The sequence below is a fragment of the Arvicanthis niloticus genome, chromosome 1, assembly GCF_011762505.2.
Source record: "Arvicanthis niloticus isolate mArvNil1 chromosome 1, mArvNil1.pat.X, whole genome shotgun sequence".
In the NCBI taxonomy this organism is placed as follows: Eukaryota; Metazoa; Chordata; class Mammalia; order Rodentia; family Muridae; genus Arvicanthis; species Arvicanthis niloticus.
In genome coordinates, this window is record NC_047658.1 from 78,413,648 (window position 1) to 78,436,930 (window position 23,283).

At 46.5% G+C, this 23,283-nt stretch overlaps 1 protein-coding gene and 1 long non-coding RNA gene across 4 annotated transcripts; one reads left to right on the forward strand and one right to left on the reverse strand.

The window, feature by feature from the left end:
- The first annotated feature begins 3,835 nt into the window (after positions 1–3,835).
- Adm (adrenomedullin) lies at positions 3,836–7,201 on the forward strand. 3 transcript variants are annotated; one of them, XM_076940899.1, is made up of 5 exons: positions 3,836–4,139; positions 5,089–5,210; positions 5,651–5,774; positions 5,919–6,065; positions 6,249–7,201. In XM_076940899.1, exons 3-5 carry the CDS (start codon positions 5,677–5,679, stop codon positions 6,559–6,561), a joined length of 558 nt encoding a protein of 185 aa, XP_076797014.1. In that variant the 5' UTR covers positions 3,836–4,139; positions 5,089–5,210; positions 5,651–5,676; the 3' UTR covers positions 6,562–7,201. The 3 variants fall into 3 exon arrangements, with proteins under 3 accessions (XP_076797014.1, XP_076797020.1, XP_034350687.1); XM_076940905.1 differs by having other exon boundaries at positions 5,137–5,210; XM_034494796.3 differs by lacking the exon at positions 3,836–4,139 and having other exon boundaries at positions 5,050–5,210.
- Positions 7,202–16,341: 9,140 nt separating this feature from the next.
- On the reverse strand, positions 16,342–19,183 carry LOC143435543 (uncharacterized). The gene is made up of 4 exons (XR_013105921.1): positions 19,074–19,183; positions 18,208–18,327; positions 17,850–18,020; positions 16,342–17,487 (listed from the first exon to the last, which is right to left on the reverse strand). It is a non-coding gene; the product is annotated as an uncharacterized LOC143435543 (long non-coding RNA).
- Between the last annotated feature and the right edge of the window lie 4,100 nt (positions 19,184–23,283).

Below are 23,283 nucleotides of genomic sequence, written 5' to 3' on the forward strand. Positions count from 1 at the left end.
ACCTGGCCCGTCTTCTGATATTCACTGTATACCTGCTTTCTACTTAGTTGGTTTTATGTGCACATTCATTTTCTGGGAAGAATCTATATTTTCATTAGGTCTTGTGAGAAATCAGATCCCTGGAAAATGCCCTGGGCTTTGCATCCTGCCTTACTTATCCCTAGGAGACCAAATCTGCAAAGCTGATTGTGTCCTCTCTGTAAACCACATGGTATTATGACTTCAGGGTGCATCTTGAACCTTGTTTTCAAGAGAATGTTGTAAACAAGCCCTAAGCTCAAAAGGCATTCTGTGCCTCATGAATAAAAGTGCATCATACAATCTCCTGTCTGAAGAGAGACATCTGAGAGCACTGTACAATGTACTCGGTTGCCCTCATTTCAGTCACCAATGTTATTAGTGTTATTTGTTGTTTCTCATTACTTCTCTAAAGACCTGAGTATGATGACCCTAGTGTTAGGGACTGTGTATACACTGTAACTAAAAAAATAAAACCACAGTTCAAAACAAAACCTCCAAATACTGCAAAAAATTAGGCTCGGATTTAAGGGCCTAAAAATAATTCATACAGATTGATGGTAGAACATTTGCTTCATGTACACTAAGTAAAGAAAGAAGAAGAAGAGGAAGAAGAGGAGGAGAAGGAAAAGGAAGAGAAGCAAAAGCATTACTTTTCTTTATGTTTTGCCTTAAAGACGGGTGTTAATAGTCTTCCTGTTTCAGTTGGAATGTGAGGAAGACATTGAAATGCCATTATTCAGCAAGCTTTTGATGTGTGTGTGTGTGTGTGTGTGTGTGTGTGTGTGTGTGATGACAGGATGTACACATCAATACAACTTAAGAATTCTTGGGCACACACACACAAAAAGTGGCTCTTCATTAACCAGGATTGTTTCCTTTCTGTGTTTTGTTTTCTTCCCAGAAAGTTTTAAACATCTTTCGTTCGTTCCTTTCTTTCTTTCTTTCTTTCTTTCTTTCTTTCTTTCTTTCTTTCTTCTTTCCTTCCTTTCTTTTTTATTTATTATTTTTTTACTTATTCACTTTACATTCTTCTCACTGTCCCCCCCCCCCCACTCATCCCCTCCTACAGTCCTTCCCCCACCTCCCTCCCCTTCTCCTCTGAGTGGGTAGGGATCCCTCTGGATATATTACCCCACCCAGGCACATCAAGCCTTTGTGAAGCTAGGCATATTCTCTCCTACTGAGACCAGACAAGACAGTCCAGCTAGTAGAACATATCCCACATACAGGCAGCAGCTTCTGGGATGGCCCCCACTCCAGTTGTTTGGGACCCACATGAAGACCAAGCTGCACATCTGCTACATATGTGCAGGGAGGCCTAGGTCCAGTCCATGTATGTTCTTTGGTTGGTGGTTCAGTCTCTGAAAGCCCCAAGGGTTTTCAGGTTAGTTGATGCTGTTGGTCTTTCTGTGAGGTTCCTATCCCCCTAAGGGGCTACAATCCTTCCTCCTGTTCTTTCATAAGAGTCTCCAAGCTCCATCCACTGTTCAGCTGTGGGTGTTTGCATCCGCCTGAGTCAGTAGCTGGGTGGAGCCTCTCAGAGGACAGCCATGCTAAACTCCTGTCTGCAAGTATAACAGGGTATCATCATTACTGTCAGGGATTGGTGCTTGTCCATGGGATGGGTCTCAAGATGGCCAGTTATTGGTTAGCCATTCCCTCAGTCTCTGCTCCATCCCCCGTCCTTTCAGACAGGATAAATTTTGGGTCAAAAGTTTTATGGGTCAGATGGTGTCCCTATCGCTCCATTGGGGTTCCTGCCTGGCTACAGGAGGTGGCTTCTTCAGGTTCCAAGTCCCCAATGCTGTAAGTCACAGCTAAAGTCACCCCCATTGATTATTGGGCCCCTCCCTTCTCCCAGGTCTCTGTCTCTTCCTGGGGATGCCCCCTACCTCACCACCTCTGTCAGTTGTAGATTTCCATTCATTCTCATGGCCATCTGGCAGTCCCTCCTGTCCCTCCCCACACTTGATCCTGAATGCCCCCCATTCTCCTCTCTATCCTGTCTCCCACCAAGTTCACTCCCTCCATTTGCCTTCCTTCCTTTCTTGCTCAATGTGAATTTACAATCACTGAGCTTGAATGGATGCAATTCTGCAAATGCATTTCTGAAAGGACCTGCTGCCTTGCTTCTAGACCTTGAACCCAAAATTGTTCTAGTGATCTCTTTTTCCCCCTGGACTGGTGATTAAGCAAGGCAACTCATTTTCACAGGAAGGGAAGGAACAAGTACATACCCAGATGTGGTGAATTCCTCATCTATTTCCCTGCTTACGCCCTTTAGCACTTTGGGGAACACGTTGGCAGAGGTTCCCCACCCACGCAAACCACATACATACGCTTTCTAAGATTTTCTAACAAAGTTCTCCAAGTTGCCAGTCTGGGATCTCACCTAAAAAAAGAATTGGCTTGGTTCTCAGGCAACAATCTCTTAAGTGCCACCGCGTCGAAGAGCACCCAGTCTGATAAGGCGCGTGCCAAGGCGCTCAGGTGGGGATTCTTGGCACAGTGCCTTATGCTGGCGCATACACAGGAGCTCGGTGGAGCCAAGCCAGGGAGTCCTTCCTTCCACCTTTGGGTTCGGTTTGCTTCCTTGTTGAAACCACCTGTGGCTCAAAATGAATTTTAAGGGGTTGGGGATACAGCTCAGTTGATTAGAGGTAGAAGAGAAAAATCAGAAGTTCAAGGTCATCTTCTAGTTACTTAGTTTTCAGACCAGCCTGGGCTACAGGGGACCCTATCCTAATAATAATAATAATAATAATAATAATAATAATAATAATAATAATAATAATAATAATAGTGATGATAATAATAATGTGGTAATAAAGTAATAAGATGCTCTCAGCTAAGAGCATCTATCATTTCCCAAGCCAGAGCTAACCTCAGATCATTGAGTTTCCTCGAAGGGGAGCGGGGAAGCGGGGAAGCGGGGAAGCGGGGAGTCAACGAGGTCCAGCCTGGCAGAATTTTCTGCAGACAGAACCCCCCCCCCCTCTCCTGCCAAGGCTGGTAGAGACTAGAGCCGAGGAGTCCAGCTCACGAGACTTTTCCCTGGCTGTGGGCCAATGCCGGACTGCCCTTGACTTGGACAAACTGGGCCAGGGAAATGAAAGTAAAAGCTGATGTGGCCCAGGCCCAGCTGGAAGTTGGCGACAGGTATGTCCATCCTCAAAGAGACTGATAGCCACTGTGTAAACAGACATTCCGGGGATGAAATGAAACGAAGGGTACAGAAAGGAACAGAAGCGAGAAAAAACTATAGTCAAGTTCTGGGGTTCCTGGGAACCCACACAGCGTTCTGTGCTACCTGCGCTTGTTGGTGCAGACAGGCTAGCGCCTGGCTAGGGCTGCTGCGGTGACTGTCCCGCGGCCCAGAAAGCCCTAAAGCGGGCCAGTTCGCCTAGCTACAGCCTTTTCAACAGCCGTGTCCCAAGCCCCTACCAGAAGCAGAACCTGGGACTCTCCCCTGCCCTAGGTGGAACTCAGTTTTGCCGTTCTAAGAGGATAAGTAATCTCAGTGCGGCCATTTCTCCCCCAGGGGCAATGTCCATGGTTGTCTGGAGAGTGACAAACGGGCTGAAGCAGCCGTGCTCAGCACAGACCGCACTGTGAGCAAGGGCCGCTGGACAGAACGCCTAGCAGGTTATGCGTTCTATCTAACACGTAATGTCAGATAAGGTAGGAATCTTGGAGATCTGCTTGGGGCTCCAGGAAGAGGACGTGAGTTGTCTGTGTCCGCATCTCCAGGCCTGAGGACTAGGAGCTGGCGTAGGTCAAGCCTTCAGCTTCGGGACCTTCCGGGAGACCTGCATGCGGAGCTGCGCCTGTTGCCCAGTTTGGCCCTAGAACGGAAGAAAGTGAACTCAAGAATCTGTGAAGAGCACAAGCCGGAGGCAAACATGTTCAAACTGATTCATCGTGAATTAGCACGTATCTCTGGGCGGGGGCCCGCATTCTCCTCTCCCCCTTGATGAGAATCGTGACCACAGCAAGAAAACTTCGGCCGCCGTTCCCGTCTTTTGAGTCCGGACTCTAAAGGTTCCCACGTTTAGTGTTACTGGACAATATACTTACCTTCTCGGCACTTCATTTTATTCAAGAGAACACCAGCACAGGTGTGTGTGTGTGTGTGTGTGTGTGTGTGTGTGTGTGTGTGTGTGTAAAGATCGAAAGAGATTGGGATCTGGCTGGGATTTGCCAACTGTAAAGTGATTAACATATGTGAGGCATTAGTGTTCTCCCAGTCAGTCAATCCTCACGTTTACAATGGGTGAATGAAGGCAGCCAGGCCGACTGGCAGGTTATAGCCTTATAAGGGATGATAGTATCACAAGGAAGAAAACAAAACTATCTCTCTTCCTAATTTTGGCTATTCCTGTATTTCCAAATAGGAATGTGAGTTCTGAATCTTCAGATAACTACCCTCTCCAAACCCCAATTTCCAATTCAGCTGTTCCCAGTTGTGTTCTTATTTCGAAATCGTACTGGCTAGTCTATCAAGAAACCCCTCAGTCTCAGCCACTGTCTGGGGGACTGAGCCTTACCCTTCCAGGTGTACCCTGCGGGCACAGATGGGGGTCGAGGCTCAGTCAAGTGCTAAGCCGGCAGGGGGCGCGGCCCATTTGAGGCCACAACTCCCAAGTCCAAGGTTTTGGTTATCCATGTGTCCCACCCGCTCCCAGTTCTTGCAGCACTATCCAGAAAGCTCAGATTAGCACTCTGGGTTGTAGATTTTATGGGGAAACGATTCCCCCCCATCCAAGCTGTTCTGGCCCTCCTTCCCTTCTCACTGTTTGAACCCAACGCTGGGAAATTAGGGCAAGGGAAGTCCTGCGCCAGTCTAATCTCTCAGAGCGGATCTTTCAGACGCCTGCTCACAGGGGACCTCTTACCCCTACCCCCATACTCACAGGCAAGCTGCAGGGCAGGTCTGGTTTTAGAAGCAAGCTTGCTGGAGGAAAGGGAGGACTCCAGGGCAGAGCAGGCCCCGCCCCTCCCTCCCCTGAGCGCTTATAAGACGCTGGAGCTGGCTCTCACTATTCAGTGGTTTCTTGGTGATACTAGGCAGAGCAACTCCAGTTCTGCTCCTGATTTCTCGGCTTCTCATCGCAGTCAATCTTGGACTTTTGGGGTTTGACGTCTCGGACTTTCTGCTTCAAGAGCTTGACAATTCACCCCTTCAGCAGGTAGGAACCGCTGGCCTCCAGCGTATTGGGGAGGGCGACGGCTTTGCCAAAGCCCTAAAACTTGCAGCGCTGGAAAAGGGGAGCAATCCACTTTAGGGCATCCACTGTAGAGTACACCTCATGTCCCAGGTCCAGCTCATGCGCACAGCTGGAACTCTTTTGAGATCCCCCTCTTCCTTGGGCCGTGGACTAAAGTCTCCTAGGACTTTAGTCGGGAACCTCTGGAAGCCTGGCACTTTGCAATGGCTTCCCTTGCCTTGCTTGTCACCCACCCGGCCAGCGCAAAAACCTCCGGTGTTTCTCTGCACCAGGGGGAGATAAGCAGCTGAGTCAAGAAGAGCGTAGCCAAGCGGCTCCCCCTCCTGCCGCCACCCTTCGTGTGCTGCTCGGATTGTGCAGCTGGCCGGGTTGCTCATACTCGGCGTCTTGCTCCTTTCCAGGGTATCTATCAGAGCATCGCTACAGAATGAAGCTGGTTTCCATCACCCTGATGTTATTGGGTTCACTCGCCTTCCTAGGCGCGGACACCGCACGGCTAGACACTTCCTCGCAGTTCCGAAAGAAGTGAGTTTGGGGCCGCGCTTTCTTTCTACAGTCCCAATAAGGGCAAACTGAGGGATGGTCTGGAGATGTTAGAAAGGGAGTGGAGACAGGACCTGGCCGGGACATCACTTGAACTTAGGCCAAACGCATCTGCTTGTTTTCTAGGTGGAATAAGTGGGCGCTAAGTCGCGGGAAGAGGGAACTACAAGCATCCAGCGGCTACCCTACGGTCGCTGATGAGAAGACAGTTCCTACCCAGACTCTTGTTCAGCTCCAGGACACGCAGAACACAACTAGCAGCCCACAAGCCAGGTAACTATGCTCTCTGCAGAGGATGTGCCCTCTCCACTACCTTGGCCCCCGGGGGTTGTCCTAGCCGGACTGCAGCTCCGGTGGAGGGAGCAGGTTCCAGGTGCCTCGGGTTCCGCATGGCTCCGGTCCCAGGTGGTTGGGATCAAAGCCCCTGGTTGATGAGTTGTCCTTCCTTCTCCGCAGCACTCAGAGCGAAGCCCACATTCGAGTCAAACGCTACCGCCAGAGCATGAACCAGGGCTCCCGCAGCACTGGATGCCGTATTGGGACCTGCACAATGCAGAAATTGGCCCACCAGATCTACCAGTTAACAGACAAAGACAAGGACGGCATGGCTCCCAGAAACAAGATCAGCCCTCAAGGCTATGGCCGCCGGCGCCGGCGTTCCCTGCCAGAGGTCCTCCAGGCCCGGACTGTGGAGTCCTCCCAGGAGCAGACACACGCAGCCCCAGCCTCAGCCTCCCGGGCGCACATCTCCAGACTCTTTAGGATATAGGTGCGGGTGGCAGCATTGGACAGTCGGGCGAGTATCCCATTGGCGCCTGTGGAATCAGAGAGCTTCGCATCCTTGGTGGACTGAGTCGATCCTGCAGAGATCTGCCTGGCTGACCCTAAGGGAGGCAGAGGAACCCGAGATCCAGCCAGGCTCATGTCAGAAGCCGAGAACTACAGGCTGATACTCTCCGGGCAGGGGTCTGAGCCACTGCCTTGCCCGCCCATAAACTGGTTTCTCTAGGGGCATAAGCCTCATTACTACTTGAACTTTCCAAACCCTAGCGAGGAAAAGTGCAATGCTTGTTGTACAGCCAAAGGTAACTATCATATTTAAGTTTGTTGCTGTCAAGAGGTTTTTTTTGTATCTTCAAATATATAGAGATATTTTTGTACGTTATATATTGTATTAAGGGCATTTTAAAGTGATTATATTGTCACCTTTCCCCTATTTTAAGACGTGAATGTCTCAGCAAGGTGTAAGGTTGTTTGGTTCTGTGTATGTGTGTGTGTGTGTGTGTGTAAGGTGGAGAGCGCCTGACAACGGCCTGTGGATGAAGAAAAAACATTGTGTCTCCTATAATCTATTTACATAAAATATGTGATCTGGGAAAAAGCAAACCAATAAACTGTCTCAATGCTGATTCATTCTCGGTTCATGCATTTGGGGAAGGATGGTCTTGGTTTGGGTCGGCCTGGGAGTGCTGAGATTTGCTTCTTGTTTTGGGAAGGTTGAACTGCAGTGAGGTTGCAAAGCAACCTCTCTATGCAGGGCTTATCTGTCACAAGCTCTGTTGTCCACGTGGATGCACAAATCGCGTGTTCTGGGAGGGAGTCAAGATTTCTTGGAGACACCCGAGTTCACCTTCTTGTGTGGCCGCCAGATCGGGTAGGGTAGGGTGAGCCCTAGTTAGGCGAGCCTGGGCTCCTTAGGCTGTACAATACACTCCCAATGTTATGGGGTTGCTCACTGAACCTGAGCTAAGACGCTTTTTGGAGAATTAAGCTGATATTTAAGGCTTTCTAAATAGAGAGTTTATGCTCCAGCTGCGGGTGTTAAAAGCTACCAAAACAAAACCAGCAAAAAGTTCGCACAGCTCTGGGAAACCCTCAGCTAGTAGCCTAAGTCTTCACCGGGCCCTAACGTCCATAAGCGGGGCTGTGGCGCCCCCTGCTGGCCATCATGTGCTTCCCACCCAAGAGCGGTAGAGTAGTACGTGCGGTTTAATAAGTTCTTCTACGTGGGAGTCAGCACATAGCCTTAATGAAAGAGGAAAGAAAGGGGGGGGAAAGCAGTTTGCAGATGCCAACTGGGCTCCCCCCTCCCGTCTTCTGCCCCCCTCCCCGACCTGCACGCGGGCTTGCTGTGCCGGGACAGTGACTCAGCGCCCACACGCTGCGCAGCGAGCAGCTGCTGGCCGGAGGCGGGCGGACGGACGTGCAGCCGGAACCGTGCGCCTCCGAGGGCCTGAGACCTTCATTGTTCCGTCTCCCCTTCCAGCTCTCCTCTTCCTTCCTCTTTCCCAAACCTTTTTCATGCTCCCTTCACTTATATCTAGCCTTCTCTCCCTCTTTCCTTCCTCCTTGCTTTCTGTCACCAGTGTATCCGGTGAGGAAGGCTAGACTCTAAGCTTGAAGGCCCAGAGCACAGGAACTGTCAGAAAGGGAGGCTAAGGTGGTGCCCTCTACCTGCTTAGCTAGGAGGCCTGACCAATTGGTTCTCTCAGCCAATCCCTGAAGATCAATTATTGTGCTTTCTTGAAAGTTTTGCTAGCTGTTTGGACATGCTGAATTGCCTGTACCTCTAGCTGGTTTAGAGTTTCTGGAAGCTGTTTGGTTTGGAGGATGGAAGTGTTTGGGGATGGCATTTTAGGACCCAAACCATGGGGCCAGATATTTTCTTCCTTGCAGAAGAAGCCTATATACACAATGAAAAGCACTGGTCCTGGGTCTGGGTCTACACACAATCTGATAGAGGCAGCTCCTGCTTCAGAAGAAAGCAGCCTATAGCACATAGAATTACCCACAAGGCCTCAATTGTTGGCCCCTGGCTGTAGGAAGTATCAGTCCCATCCAGTTCTGTGTCCTATTTGATCTTAAAAACTTCATGGAGCTCCCAGCACTAGTAGATCATAAATGCAGCACAGACCATCCTGGTCACAAGGACTTCGTGCTAAGCATTCGCTTGGAACTTTGCCAGGCACTGAAGAGGCATAGGGCACACATGAAAGAGGAAATGACCAGAAGCTCCAATTCTGCAATTGCTGTGCCAGTGGGTTCAGGGTGGTCTGAATGAGTTGCGGAAACTGTTAAGAGCAGAGACCACCTCGGCCTCACCGACAGAGGCTCAAGCCACTCACTCGAGTTCTTTCTTTAAGCCAAGGTTTGTCCCGTAGCCACAGAGGCCTCCAGCCAAAACCTCACTCTGGCAGAACTTCAACCTACCAGACAAAGCTGCCAAAGACAGGTTGGGCACCGGCCTAGGGGCAGCTGGGAACAGGCATCTAGCCTTCGTCTGAGGGAGTCTTATGACCTCAGGGAATTCAAGGCAAGTATAACTAACTGTGGTGGCTCAGCCCAGAGAGGACCAGACAGCTGCTCAGCTGGAGTCTTTCCCACTGCTAAACCTGTGACTTGAGACATTTCTAAGTAGACAGAGACCCTCTTATGACCAGCCTGGTACAGCATTTGGGATTAACTAAAGGTCACCACAAAGCCTTGGGCCCTTCTCTGGAGGCTGTTCAACTGGTCTTCTGGATTTTTTTTTTTTTTCGTAAGGTGCTGAAGGTTATCAGGATAAGGCCTCCTGATGCCAAGAACACATCGTTTATCAACGGTGTTGAGTCATTTTCTGAGCTGATTTGAACCTGTCCACAGCTGAGAAATAGTCACAGGGTTTTTTTTGTTTTGTTTTGTTTTGTTTTTTTTAATTTGTAGCTACTGTTGCCGGCTGTGGGAACAATACCATCCATTTGTAATCAACCAAGGGTACCAGATGATTTCTTGAGAGTTCAGCACCAACAGGTTGTCTGAACAGCTAAGGGTGAAAAGGAGAGACGGGGTGAGACAGAAACCAGTTCTTTTTTTAGTCCTTGCTTGGTGTCAAATATTCTTCTAGCCACTTTATATACCTTATCTCACCAACTTCTTACAGTAGCTGTATGAAGGAGGTGTTATTATCTCTATTAGTAGATAAGGAAACTGAACTTCAGAGACATAAAGTAACTCAGGCAAGGTCACACAGTGAGTAGTGGAACGTGGATTTGCACCCAAGTGCTACAGGCTATTTTGATGCTATGAAGACGTAAGAAGTAAAATGAGATAATTTTAACCTTTAGATTCTCAGACCAGATGTCCCTGGATGTCCTCTTACTCCGAGGATGGTTTCAGTAGGTGCTTTGCGTCCACCTGTGATTCTGAGAGCTTTCCCTGGGTCCCAGTAGGATGGGGAAAGGGAGTTGCTTCAGCACTGAGATCAGTAAGTGCAAAAGAAAGAAATGAAGTGAGTTTTGAAATCCTGGTCTTCCTTCAAAGCAAGGAACATAAATCAGGAATGGCCTTTCCCCATCTGATCTAGGCTACTGGCCTCTTTGGTTTGCATTGCCAAATATAGTTAGAACATACACTGAGGCCTCCAGAGCTGGCTTCTGAGAGAAGGGCCTTCTGGGAAGCTATTCCTGGCTGTGTACAACCCTGCGCTGTAGTTCTTCAGTCGCCTAGAAGAACACCTGTGTCTACAAAGCCGCAAATAGCATTCCCACCCTCGAGGTGGGACCTTTTGTTTTGGCATCTGCTATCCGAGGCAGCTTTTGAAAGGAGGTTCTAAATCTGACTCTGGGGGAGCTACACGGGCCACCCCTCCTTTCCCCAGTGGAAGAGCAGGAAGCCCTGTTATCCTGAGTTCCAGGGAGGGTTTTGCCAAAGTTGGATTGGAGGGTTCATCTCGATTTGCATGGGAAGAAGGGTGAGGCTGGATAGATATCTGGTGGTCCCACTGGTCTTGTTCCAAAGCTATTTTGGAACATTTTGGAAAAACAATAAAATGACTGGCCACACAGGCAGCTGAGTTTTAGTGGACTGTTATACGTTTATCTAGCAGCAGAAAGTATTTGACTTATTATGTAGTATTTATTTGGCACGGCAAAGACTCACCTTTCTCCTTATCCCCAGCCATAACCATCACTAGTATTTTAGTCTATACTTTTTTTAGACACTTGAATACATTATAGGCACCTATATTATAGACACATAAACATATACATCTAATACGCAGACACCTTCTTTTAAGAATGGAACTCTTGGGTGGGGAAAGCTGAATTAAACACACTTGTAAGTTTAAGGCAAGTTGTCATTACCAGTCTTTGTAACGCTTCTCTCTTGCAATAAATATATACGTTATTGCATGTAATATGTTATACATTATGTTATGTATAACACATATTACCTTTCATACTCTTTCTTGAATCCTAGATAGCAGCCCTCTTTTATTTTTAAACACTAACTTGCCAAGGCTGGCCTTGAACTCCTGGTCTTCCTGCCTCCACCTCCTGAGCACTGGATTTCAGGTTTGAACTCCTACATGTGCTTTTCGGTTTTTTGTTTGTTTTTGTTTTTGTTTTTCGAGACAGGGTTTCTCTGTGTAGCCTTGGCTATCCTGGAACTCACTCTGTAGACCAGGCTGGCCTCGAACTCAGAAATCCGCCTGCCTCTGCCTCCCAAGTGCTGAGATTAAAGGCGTGCGCCACCACCGCCCACCTACATGTGCTTTTCAAGAGCCCTTCTCAAAACGTTTGATATACTTACATATGCAAGTGGGATTGTAAAATGCACCATTTTACACCTACATGTTTAACATATGGATCTATTGTGTTCCATTTTTGTTGTCCCTGGTTTTCTCACTCAACACACATAAGAAATTCTATGTTTCATTTTTTTCTCTCTAACAAAATTGAGTTTTTAAGTTTACTCACTGTATCTTTGTGCATGCATGTCCCAGTCTATGTGCGCCATATCCATGCAAATGGCCTCTGAGGTCAGAAAGCAATCGATCCCCTGCAGCTGGAGGGACAGGTGGCTCACAGCCACCTGATGTGGGTGCTAGGAACTGAACCAGGGTCCTCTGAAAGAGCAATCAGAGCTCTTAACCACTGAGCCATCTCTCCAGACCCCTCTTTTATTATTATTTTTAGCATATGGCTTAAATGTATTAACTATTTAAATTTATTAACTATTATTATTACTATTATTATTTATTATTTTGGGGTGTGTGTGTGTGTGTGTGTGACACACATGCCACCACATACTTATGGAGATCAGGAAAAAACTTTCAGTAGATGGTTCTTTCCCTTCTTCCTGGGACTATATGTGTCCCAGCCTCAAACTTAAGAAGTCGGTCTCAGTGACAAGCAGCTTTACCCCCTGAACCTTCTCATGGGTCCTTTCTTGTCTCTTGGTGAAAGATACTTGCCTTGCCTCTGCCACAAAAACATGTAGAAGAACACGCATCCAGTTCCGTGACCTCTTCTGGAGCTGAGTCTGCATTTCTTAGTCAGCTGTATCCAGAATTTTCATCACTGAGTCAGGAGACTTTGGCGTGCAGATAATGCTAAACTGCAGGAACTACATTTTCGAAGGCCTGGTACCAGTTTCCAATCTTACAGGAGTGTGTGAGGCTTCTCATCTCCCCACGGCTTTACCAACCCTGGTATATGTGATAATTAATTATATATGTTAATTTAGCTGGGCTATGGGATGCCCAGCTAGCTGGTAAAACATCATTTCTAGGTGTGTCATTGAGGGTGTTCCCAGAGGAGATTAGCATTTGAATCAGCAGATTTAGCAAATAGTCACTCTCACCAATGTAGGCAGCCATCATCTGTTGAGATTAGTAATAGGAAGGTGCAGGAGAAAGGGGAATTCCTCTCTCTTCTTGAGGCAGGATATCTACTTCATTCTCCTCATAGACATTGGACTCCTGGCTTTGGACCTTCAGACTCCAGGCCTTAGCACATTGCCCCCAAAGCCTGGGAGCTACACCCCGATGCCTCAGATCCCAGGCCTTTGAACTCAGGCTAAATTATACCTTTGGCTTTCCTGGTTCTTCAGCTTGCAGATAGCGGATCTTGGACCTTCTCAGCTTCCATAATTGTGTAAGCCAATTCCTATACTGAATATTCGTGCATCCATCATCCTGTGTTAATTCTGTTTCCCTGGGAGACCCTTACGAACACAGCATGGATCTCTTCTGCTTTTGCTCAGAGCTGGGGAATGTGTTGAGCACTGACAAAACCCTTGCCTGGTGTGTTTGAGGCTCAGGGGTTCATCCCAGCACTGCAAATAAAGACCTAGAACCCAAATACAATACTGCTCACATTCCCACAACCCATTCCTAGTGGGTTTTAACGTGCCCACACTTACTTATTTATTGCTCATGTGAACTTCCCCTAATGAGCTAGGCAATTTAAAAAGCAGTGGGATCATGTCTGCGTGTCACTTGCTGCTCCCCACTCCCCCGTGTATCTTGGGCATCTCTCAGTGCCAATAAACATATCTCTATACAGCATCATTTTCACTTCCTGCATGGCATCTCATTAGACAAAACCATCACAATGTGTTTAACCATTCCTCTCTGCTGTTACACAGTAGAGTTTCCCTACATTTTTGCTATTAAAAAATGTTCCTAATGTACATCCTTTTGTATTTATTTTTGGATCATTTCATGACTTGTTTTTTTTTTTTTTTTTTTTTTTTTTTTTTTTTTTTTTTTTTGATAAATAATTTGAAGCAAAATGATTGGGGGTGGGGAGTAGAGGCAGGAGGATCTCTATGAGTTACAGGCCAGCCTGGTCTACATAGCAAGGCCCAAGCCAGCCAGAGTTACATAGAGAGATCCTATCTTAAAAGAGTGTATATGATTCATGAATGTGGCTGTGGGCACACAGGTGGGGGCAGAGGAGCACTGCTGGGAGTTGATTCTCTCCTTCCTCTGTAGACTGGGGGTCTGTGGGGGAGAGCTTAGGCTAGGCTTGTACAGAGCTTTCACTTATGATCCACTTCATGGGCCCTCATGGTTCTGATATTGCCCTTTATATCGTGAGTACTTTTAAGAAATACTTAATTTATAATCTTGTTCTAATGGCACAGTTATTGTCAGCTGACTCTTCTTCACGCTTCATTTCCTATTACAATGTGAACTTTCTGGTTCATTTTCTTAAAGTTTGATCTATGGGACTGTGCACTGGATTGAGGCAGTCATTCCAAAGAGGCTGTTTGCTTCTTTTTGAGGGGTGTGTGTGTGTGTGTGTATTTAAAATGTAAAATAACTTTTTCCATCTATGGAGATCAGACTATGTCCTGCTCCAATTACCCTCTATTGTACGAAACAGTAGCATTCAGGCTATGTCTTACTTCGAATGGCTCCATTTGTAAACAACAGTCAGCTGCATTTTGAGTGCAAAAGCTTAAACATAATGATTCAGTGTCTTGCTTGTGTAAGCAGACAGCTAGCACAAAGAATGAAGCCAAAGCTTATAAATAACATTTGCACGGAGAAAATACTACCACCTATGATGTTATCCTGGTAAATGAGGATATCGAAGTAAACCAGGCTGTCCAAGCCCTGCCAGAAAAAAAAAAAAAATCAAACAAACTTGTGAACTTACCAAACACACTAGACCGACTGAGGATGCAGCCCCTCCCCTGGTTCATGTAACAAGAGGAACACCTAGCACTGGGGAACCACTCTCATCAACCTGTCAATAAACCATTGGGTGCACGTGTCCAGAAAGAGCTCCGGAATGCCAGACTCAGAGCTGTAGCTCTGTGCTGGGTCAGCTTTGTGACTGCAGTGACACCAGCTCTTTGCATTGGCTCTGGGGTGTTTCACTAAGGTCATTAGAGTCCTGTTGTCCCTTTAACCCTTTATTTGTTCTTCTGTAACATTGTGTGTGTGTGTATGTGTGTAGTGTAGTCTAATTGTGGTCTGACAGTTAAGATTAATAACTGAGATTGGAATAAAAGAACTTGTGTTTGTCCTTCAAAGCTTTGGCTATCAAGTGATGTAAAGCCAATGGAAATGATGTAGCTGTGAATTTGTTACTCAATAATTATGATGTATTATTTATGTATTTATTTATGTATTTATTTATTTAGAGACAGGCTCACCATGCAGGGCTGGGTTGCCTGGAACTCAGATATACCTGCCACTGTCTCCCCCAGTGCTGGGATAAAGGAAGTGGGCTACCACCAACTGGCTCATGTCTGTGTCTGACATAGTTCTCCCCTGCCACCCTCAGAGTTTACATCTTCAATGGCCTACATGCAAAGTCATTTTCTGCCTTAATATTCTCGAGCATCCACTTCTCTTTTAATAATGTCATGATTTTTTTCATTCCTTAAACATTTGAACGTAACAGAATTTGTTTTGTTTATGACGAGAGGCAGGATTTAGCTTGATTCTTTCTGCCAACTGTTAGCCAGTTGTTCAGTATGAGTGTGAAATAAGACGTAGCTTGCAAAGCTGCTCTCCAGGGTTTCCAGAGTAGAGTCTGAAGTTCTCTGGGGTAACAGTCAGAGAGAACGCCAGCCTCTTTCTCCAGCTTCCAGGGGGACAGCCCCGACTCCTTTTCTGTTTTATATGTTGGGGCTTCAATGTCAGGTTTTATTTGAAGAAAAAGTTCATCTGCTTGTAGATGAGTACCAGGATAATGTCTCAAAGAGTAAATATTTGAATGTTTCTGGTCCTTTCATTCTTTTCTGTTGCTCGGTTTGTCATTTCCTGAGCTAGCTTAGCGATATTTGGAAGCTTACTCTTGAAACTGTTCAAACTCATGACAAAGACAGAGATAATAAAGTGAAGTTTTTTTTTGTTTTTTTGTTTTTTTGTTTTTTTTTTAATATTGTTAAAACCCAGCAAGTAAAGCTGGTTGTGGTGACACTGGCCTGTATGTCATCCCATACTTGGGAGACTGAGGCAGAAAGGTTGCTTGCCCAAGGCTAGCCAGGGCTACATATTGGGATTCTGAATCAAGACAATCTAACAATTATTATGATTTGTATATTTTTGTTTCTTTCTCCCTTTCTTTCCAGAGGTCCCTTCCCTCACTTCCCCTCTTCTTCTGTCTGCTACTTTGTATCCTTTTACCCCAAATCTCATTATGTATCCCTTCAAAAAATGAAAAAAAGATCCTCTTACATAACCACCACTTAACATAAACAGTAATTCTGAGGTACCATCTCATAGTCAGTCTATAATCAAATTTTTCCCCAAAATGTATCTGACCAATGTGTTCCAAACAGATACCAAACAAAATTGTTCAATCTCTAACAGTTTCTTAACCTATAGCCGGACCCCCTCCCTTTGTTTTCATGCCATCGAGTTCTTGAAGAAAACAACGTATTCATGAATATGATTCAGAACTTTAAGAACACTGACAGCTCTGGAGTCGCCTCTTCACCGCCAGTAAGCCTGAGCAGGGACAGCCTGGCCTGCCGGGCATGGGTGGGGCAGGTGGCACATCGTACCAGTGTTGCAGTATTTCTTACATAGAAAGAATCTTGCAATGTCGTTCCTCCTGCTTTTCCATGCTACACTTTTTCCACTTGACCTTTCCCCTAGTAAGTCAGCAGCATCGCCTCAAGGAGAATTAAGATTGGTACAACCGGAATGCAAGGAGAAAGAATCAGCCTGAACTGAACCGGCCAACGTTCAGTTTTCTGACTTTTTAAATAGCCTCTTGAAGCCCACATCAAAAGCAATAGTTTGAAAGTCAAAGCTCTTTACTCGCAGAGAGGCGGGTTTTGTTGAGAGGAGAAAAGGCTCTTCAGAATCAAAAGGAGAAGCCGGAAGCACCAGGGCTCAAGCTTCATCCATGTGGGAAAGAGGCTGATGGGAAAGTGTACCGGGCCCCTCACCCAGTTCTCTGCCGACCTAGGAGGTGGTAAGAGGTGGAGGGGTGGAGAGAGGGGGGCGGGGAACAGTGGTTACAGTGAGGAGCATCCAGCCTAGACGTGGCAGCTCAGCCCAACTCCCTATGGTGGGGAGGAGGTTGCGAGGAGGGGGAGTGCAGAGGGGAGGGCAGTCACATGCCCATAGTCACTCCTGGCCATCTAAATGGGTCTAGCTGTTCTGAGCCAGAATCCTGTCAGCTGTATTCCCTTGACTTCGGGAAGATTGCCATCACAGCCTCTTGCAGGTCCTGCTTCAGCACAGATGATCCCAGCCTAGATCCAGAGTTCCTGCTCAGCCCAGCCCTCCACCTCCCATTCAGATGGCTCCACATTACAAAAGACACTCAGGAGCCACCCCCAGCTTGTTAGAACAAAGAGTGGACCAAAGAGATGGTCACCTACCTCTGTGTTAGAGTAACACTGAGCTTGGGGAGGTTCACTCTGACCTGTATACAAGTCACACATGGTCCTGGGTCCCCAGTCTTCGGTTGCTTCTGCATTGAGCCTAGTGGGTAACCTTTTGTCTCAATCTGATGGACGCCAGTTAGAGCAGGGATCCTTAACCTCTTTCACCTATTAAAACACAAGGAGCTTTGCAGAAACTCCTGATAGGAGCGCCACGCCAAGATAATTGAACTAGATGCTCTCTGGGCGGGGTTCGGTGCCCTTACTGGTGTTCAAGGCATTTATCTGGTGAGGCCACTCCACATTGCTCAGTTCACACAGTGTTGTTCTTCGGCAGTTCCAAAAATGGATCCGAGGCAGATTACAACAAGACTTGGTTGGTTTATTTGTTTTAGGCTTAGTGATGCATCCAACCGAACAGCCAGAAATAGAAGGGTTAATAAGCGGCCAGAAGGGCAGGTGCTTGGAGTGAGGACAAACTGCAGCAGTGGGAAGCAAGCCAGCTGGTAACGAGGTAACACAAGACAGGTGTGCTGATGGCCCGTGTGGGCATCCAGGAGGAGCTGCAGCATTCGACCTGGCACCAAGAATGGGAACAATCAAGGCAACGTAGTGTGAACTTGTAATTCCAAGCCTCAGGCAGGAAGATTGTAGGTTCAAGGCTAGCCTGGGATACATACTGAGAGCCCACTGCAAAAATCAAAACAACAGCAAAAACCAAATAGTAAATAAATAAACAAACAAATAAAAAGAATGACAGAGCTGGGCAGTGGTGGCTCACGCCTTTAATCCCAGCACTTGGGAGGTAGAGGCAGGCGGATTTTTTTAGTTCGAGGCCAGCCTGGTCTACAGAGTAAGTTCCAGAACAGCCAGGGCTACACAGAGAAACCCTGTCTCGAAACCCCCTCCCTCATCTCCCAAATAAAAGAATGACAACACCTTCTAGAAGCACAGGACTTTGAAGGGAAACTCAGAAAAATGAAGAGGGCTGAAGCGATGACTCAGCAGTTTAGAATGCTGCTGCTGCTGCTGCTGCTGCTGCTGCTGCTACTACTACTGCTAACCAGGGTTCAGTCTCCAGCATCCAACTGCATCATGGCTCAGAAATACCTGTAACTCGAGTGCCAGAGACTTTGATGTCCTCTCTGCCCCATCCCTGGAGGCATCAGGCATGATTTTGTTGCTCATACATACATGTAGGTAAATACTCATACACATAAAATTAAAACAAACAAATGAATGTTTATAAAGAATAAAACAATAGGATAAGTGTGGGTGTGGGCGATTTAGCTTGTACCTTCTTATTTCCTTTTGTGTCCCTGTCTTTAAGATTCTCTTGTTTCAGCCTCCTGGGTGCTGGGATTACAGATGTGGGCCACCATGCTGGTATTTTCTGTCTCCTCAAGAAGGCTTGTCCCTAGAACACAGAGAGAAGGCTACATCCAGCTGTAGAGTCACAGGAACACAGTTTCACTGCTTATCTACCAGTCTGAGTACGTCATTGTGGTCCCAACAAGCCAATACCTGTTGAAGGGATTCACAGACACAGGGCACGGCTGCCACCTCAGAGACAGTACTGTGACCAGGTCTCAGCCAATTATGTGACAGGGTCACTGATTCAGGTCAAAAAGAATTGTGTGTGTGTCCATGTGTGTCTGTGTGAGTGCGTCCCTGTCGTCCCCCCCCCTCCGTTGCTGTCCAGTGTCTTCCTCTATTGTCCTTGCCTTATTTTCTGAAACAGTCTCTCATTGAACCTGGGATCCATGGATTTAGCTGGACTGGCTGACCAGGAAGCCTTCCTGCCTCTGCCTTCTGAGCACTGAGATTCCAGGCACACACACTGCTGTGCCTGGCTTTTAATATGGGAGCTGGTAATCTGAATCCAGGTCTATGCTTGTATCACAGGCATTTTACCCACTGAGCCATCTCCCCAGCCTTTGGATTCCATTCATTCATTCATTCATTCATTCATTCAATAACATTATAGTTTTTGCATCTACTTTGTGCTGAGTCCTGTTCCAGGCACCGGGCATTATGGCAGTAGGGATGGTCCATGTTAGAGAGGATGTTGATGAGGATTGGAGTATAGAGAATGAGTTACTGACATCAAAACAACTAGTCATGGAGATGCTATTTGTTAAGCCACCTTGGCCTTGCACATACCTGCTCACAGAGGGCTTCAGAGACCTTATCTGCAAAGAAGACACTGTGAGAGCTGGACCAAACAGGTTATCTATACCCACTTCAAGCATACGGTTTCTTCCTAGCGGTGGAAACTGGTTCGCTTTTGCACCTATCCGTTCCATTGGCAGTAGGTGAACAAAGTTAAATGTCCTTCCTGAAGGCCCCATTTCTGTCCTTTGATTTAATATATAACATCCTGACTATATTTTAACTTTGTTAGTTTTCTTGAAATGTCAAAGTTGTTCCCCCCTCAAAGTGGAGAGCTAGAGTTTCCAAGCAGTGACCCCCATGGGGTCATTTGTAAACTGTGCCACTGTAGACAACAACCAGATTCCCTAATTCAGACCACATTGGCTCTCCAGCCCTGTATGGCCTTGATTGAGGAGGGAAAAGGCCAACAACGAAAATGTCCTCCAAACTATTATTTTTCTTCCAAATAAGTATCCATCCCAAATTCCCTCCACCAGTTTTTTATCGCATGATAGACAAATTATCAACATTGAGCCAGCAGACTCTCGCTAAAAGCTGGGAAGCTTTAGAAATAAACTGTCAGGTCGGACGTGACAAGCTGATAGTGGGACATAGCCGGGTCTCTAAGATGCTGCTGCTTAGAAAGGCGGCCCCCCATGCCTTATCGCCATGGAGGACTCCTCACTCACCTCATTATTTGAAGCATTGAAGTGATGTGAGAGTCCAAGATAGTCTGGCCAATTTATACTCTGGCCTTGTTTTATTTGGCAGGCAGGAGAGGGGACAGTACAGGACTCGGGCTTTGAAGTTAGGCAACCTTGAATTTGCACTCTGACTCTTCCTCCTCCCAGCCCTATAATTGTGGGCAAATCTCTTAAACTTCAGTCTCTATTTCATTAGCTATAAAGCAGGGGCAATCATATTTACCTTATGGGCTTGTGAGGATGAATGATACGAGGTGAACGAAAGCTTCAACCCCTGGCTGGCAGCAGAGTCAATGCTCGTTAACTGGCAACTTTTAATAATAGAAGCAATTAAAGGATGTCCTTACATAAAACAAAAAGCATCTGTTCTTGTGTGTGGGTGTGTGTGTTTGTATGTGATAAAGAGTGTGTGCATATGTGAGTGTGCATGTGTGTATGAGAGAGTATATGAGTGTGTGTGAGTGTACATGTATAAATGTGTGTGAGTGTGAGTGTATGAATGTGAGTGTGTATGTGTGAGTTTGTGTGTGAGTGAGTTGTATGAGTATGTATGAGTGTGTGTGTGTGTTTGTATGGTATATGCCCACATGTATGCAGGTGCATGTGCCTGGAACACACATATGGAAGCCTGAGGGAGACTTTGGGTGCCTTGCTCTGTTTCTCTTCCTAAGTCTCTTGAGACAGGGTCTCTCACTGAGCCAGGAGCTATGCTGGCACTCAGCCAGTCCCCACTGGCTCTCCTGTGTCCTCCACTTTCCCAGCACAGGCACATTGGCTTTCCACATGGTTCCTGGAGTCTTAGTGTTTGCTCAGCAAGTTCTCTTAACCCACTGAGCCATCCCTCTCATCCATACCTGGTCTTTCTCCAACCCAGCACAGAAAGCTGAAGCAGTAGATAAACTGGTTTAGCTCAGATAATGTATACAAGGAACCGGACTTGAGGATCTTTGCCGCTTCACCCCCAACTCCAATATTCTAAGATTTTGTTTGTTTGTTTGTTTGTTTGTTTTTTCGAGACAGCATTTCTCTGTGTAGTCCTGGATGTCCTGGAACTCACTCTGTAGACCAGGCTGGCCTCGAACTCAGAAATCAGCCTCCCTCTGCCTCCCAAGTGCTGGGATTAAAGGCGCCATCACTGCCGGCTATTCTAACATATTTTATTTAGGGAAAGATGAACATCAAACAGCCCCAGTAACACAGCCATCTTTTCTAGGCAGTTCCTCTGGATATGTGCTCCCCAGAACGTCCAGTTCTGAAGCTTACAAGACCCAGTTATTCCAAGACAGCACAGCTTGGAAAAAGAGCCCTGGACACAGAGAGAAGACCAGTTAATTTCAAGGCTGCAAAACCCATCTTTCTTTGGAGTAACAGAACAAAAGTAAGAGACATTTGACCCTTCCAAGATGTTTTCTTAATGTGAAATACAAGGTATGCACACAATCTTGTTTTCTGACAGATCCTTGAAAAAAAAAAATCTGGCATCTTACGATCCCTCTTAAAATACCAAAGATGGGGACCAGAGGGAACTTTTCTTTCTGAACAATGACTGAGAAGGGAATTCTAATGAATATTTTGGCACACAGATATCATTTTCTGGCTCTTTCAGGACCCAAGAGCAGTGGGTCATAATTAAAGCTGCTGATGGTAACTCCAGACAGTCAATCCAAATGTTTTCTCTGTGCTGTCAATTCCCTGCATTAAATGATTTAACATCATGTTTGTGTGGTTGAACATACACACAGAGGGAAAATTAAATGTTGATATAAGTTCTGGAGCATTTCTCCAAAAGATAGTGTTTATTACATTCAAAGGATTTGTTCAATGTTTTCCTTAGCTGATAAATCGAGATGACCCTTTCCACGAAGAAAGCCGAGAGGTTCATCCTGAAGATGTCAGAACAAGATAACATTGTCTGTCTGCTTTCCTCTCTCCCTCCCTTCTACTCTCTTTCTCTTTCTTGACAGGATCTTGTGTAGTTCAGACTAGCTTTGAGCTCACCATATAATGGAAGATGTCCTTCAATGTCTCCACATCCCTAGTACTGGTATGGTAAGAATGTGCAACTGCTTCCGAAACACCAGGGTGCACTGCTGGTGCACCTGGGCAATCATTGAGCCACACTCCCAGCCCCAGGATTATGTTTTCTGTAGGCAAGTAAACCTGGCTCATATGTCTGGAGTTGAAGCCACACATTAAATCACAGAATATTGTCCCCATCTGCCACACTACCTTTCCTGAGGCTCTCCCAGGCTCTCTGGATGTTGCATGTTCAATTATGTAACTTACAAAGGGTCAAGGCTGCTCATTTTTCTGTCAACTCAATCAGAAAGAAAACCCACAAGTACATCTGTTTGTAAGATCTGTTAGGAACCAGATTTCCAATTTTGTCTTTTTTTCTTTAATAAATTTTGTTCCTTTTACCAAAGAGCAAAATCCTCCCTCTTCCTCCATCTTTCCTTCTACCTCTATCCCTCCACTATCTCTCCATCTTCCTCCATCCTTCTACCCTCCTCTAAAAGTATTTCAGTTTCTTTTTTGATGGAAACAAAGCAGCTAAATCCAAGTGTTTCTGAGGAGCCCGCCTAGAGCACCATTTTGTAGTGAAATAAACTGAACATTCACAATGCTTATATTTCGTGTGTGTGTGTGTGTGTGTGTGTGTGTGTCTGTCTGTCTGTCTGTCTGCATGCACATGAGTGCTACGTGTTTGCTTGCCATGGTGTGCACAAGGGGGTCAGAATACAATATGTGGAAGTTGGTTCTTTTCTTCCACCCTGTGGGCCCTAGGGATTGAACTCGGGTCCTCAGGTTTGGTAGCAGGTAGTCTTATCCACTAAGCTACCTGGCAGGCTCCAGTCACTTATTAAAGGCAAACTTGGGATTTGCCTTGCAAAGCAATTCAGCAAAGAACTGGCTTGCAAGCTCCAGCCCAACACTATAATGCAAACCTTCCAGCTGCAACATGCACACCCGAAGCCAAGCCTAATACTATGTAAGGCAAGGAAGACATGGGGCCAAGTGGGGAAGTGATCATAACACTGTCAGCTCATGAGCCCAGTGCTACAGCAGCTGCCGGTTGTGATGGGACTTTCTGAGGTCTCTAACTTGCCAGGTACCTCAGCTTCAGGTTCTATAATTCCCTTTCTCAGCCCCTGCATTCTAGCTTTGGATAACATAATGGAGCAAAAACACTGTGCTGTGGAAACTTACTTGTTAGCACTCTTCTACTTCATCATGTTCTTTGAGGGCCTCTCCTTTGTGAAGAAGCCGTGAACTAAAATGCCCTGACACTGGGCCACAGGATATGAAAGTCTCATAACTGGAGCTGGTGTGATCTGGACAACCTGCTGACTGTCCTGCTGGGCTCACAGAAATCAGGAAAACCTCTGGCTTTGGACAGGGGCTTTTGAAAGAGTTTCTTTTTAAAATGCACAGAGCCCACTGGAGAGGACTCTACACTACTCACATGACAAAATGGTGGTGAGCCATCTCTAGGCCAGTGGGGTGACTCAGAT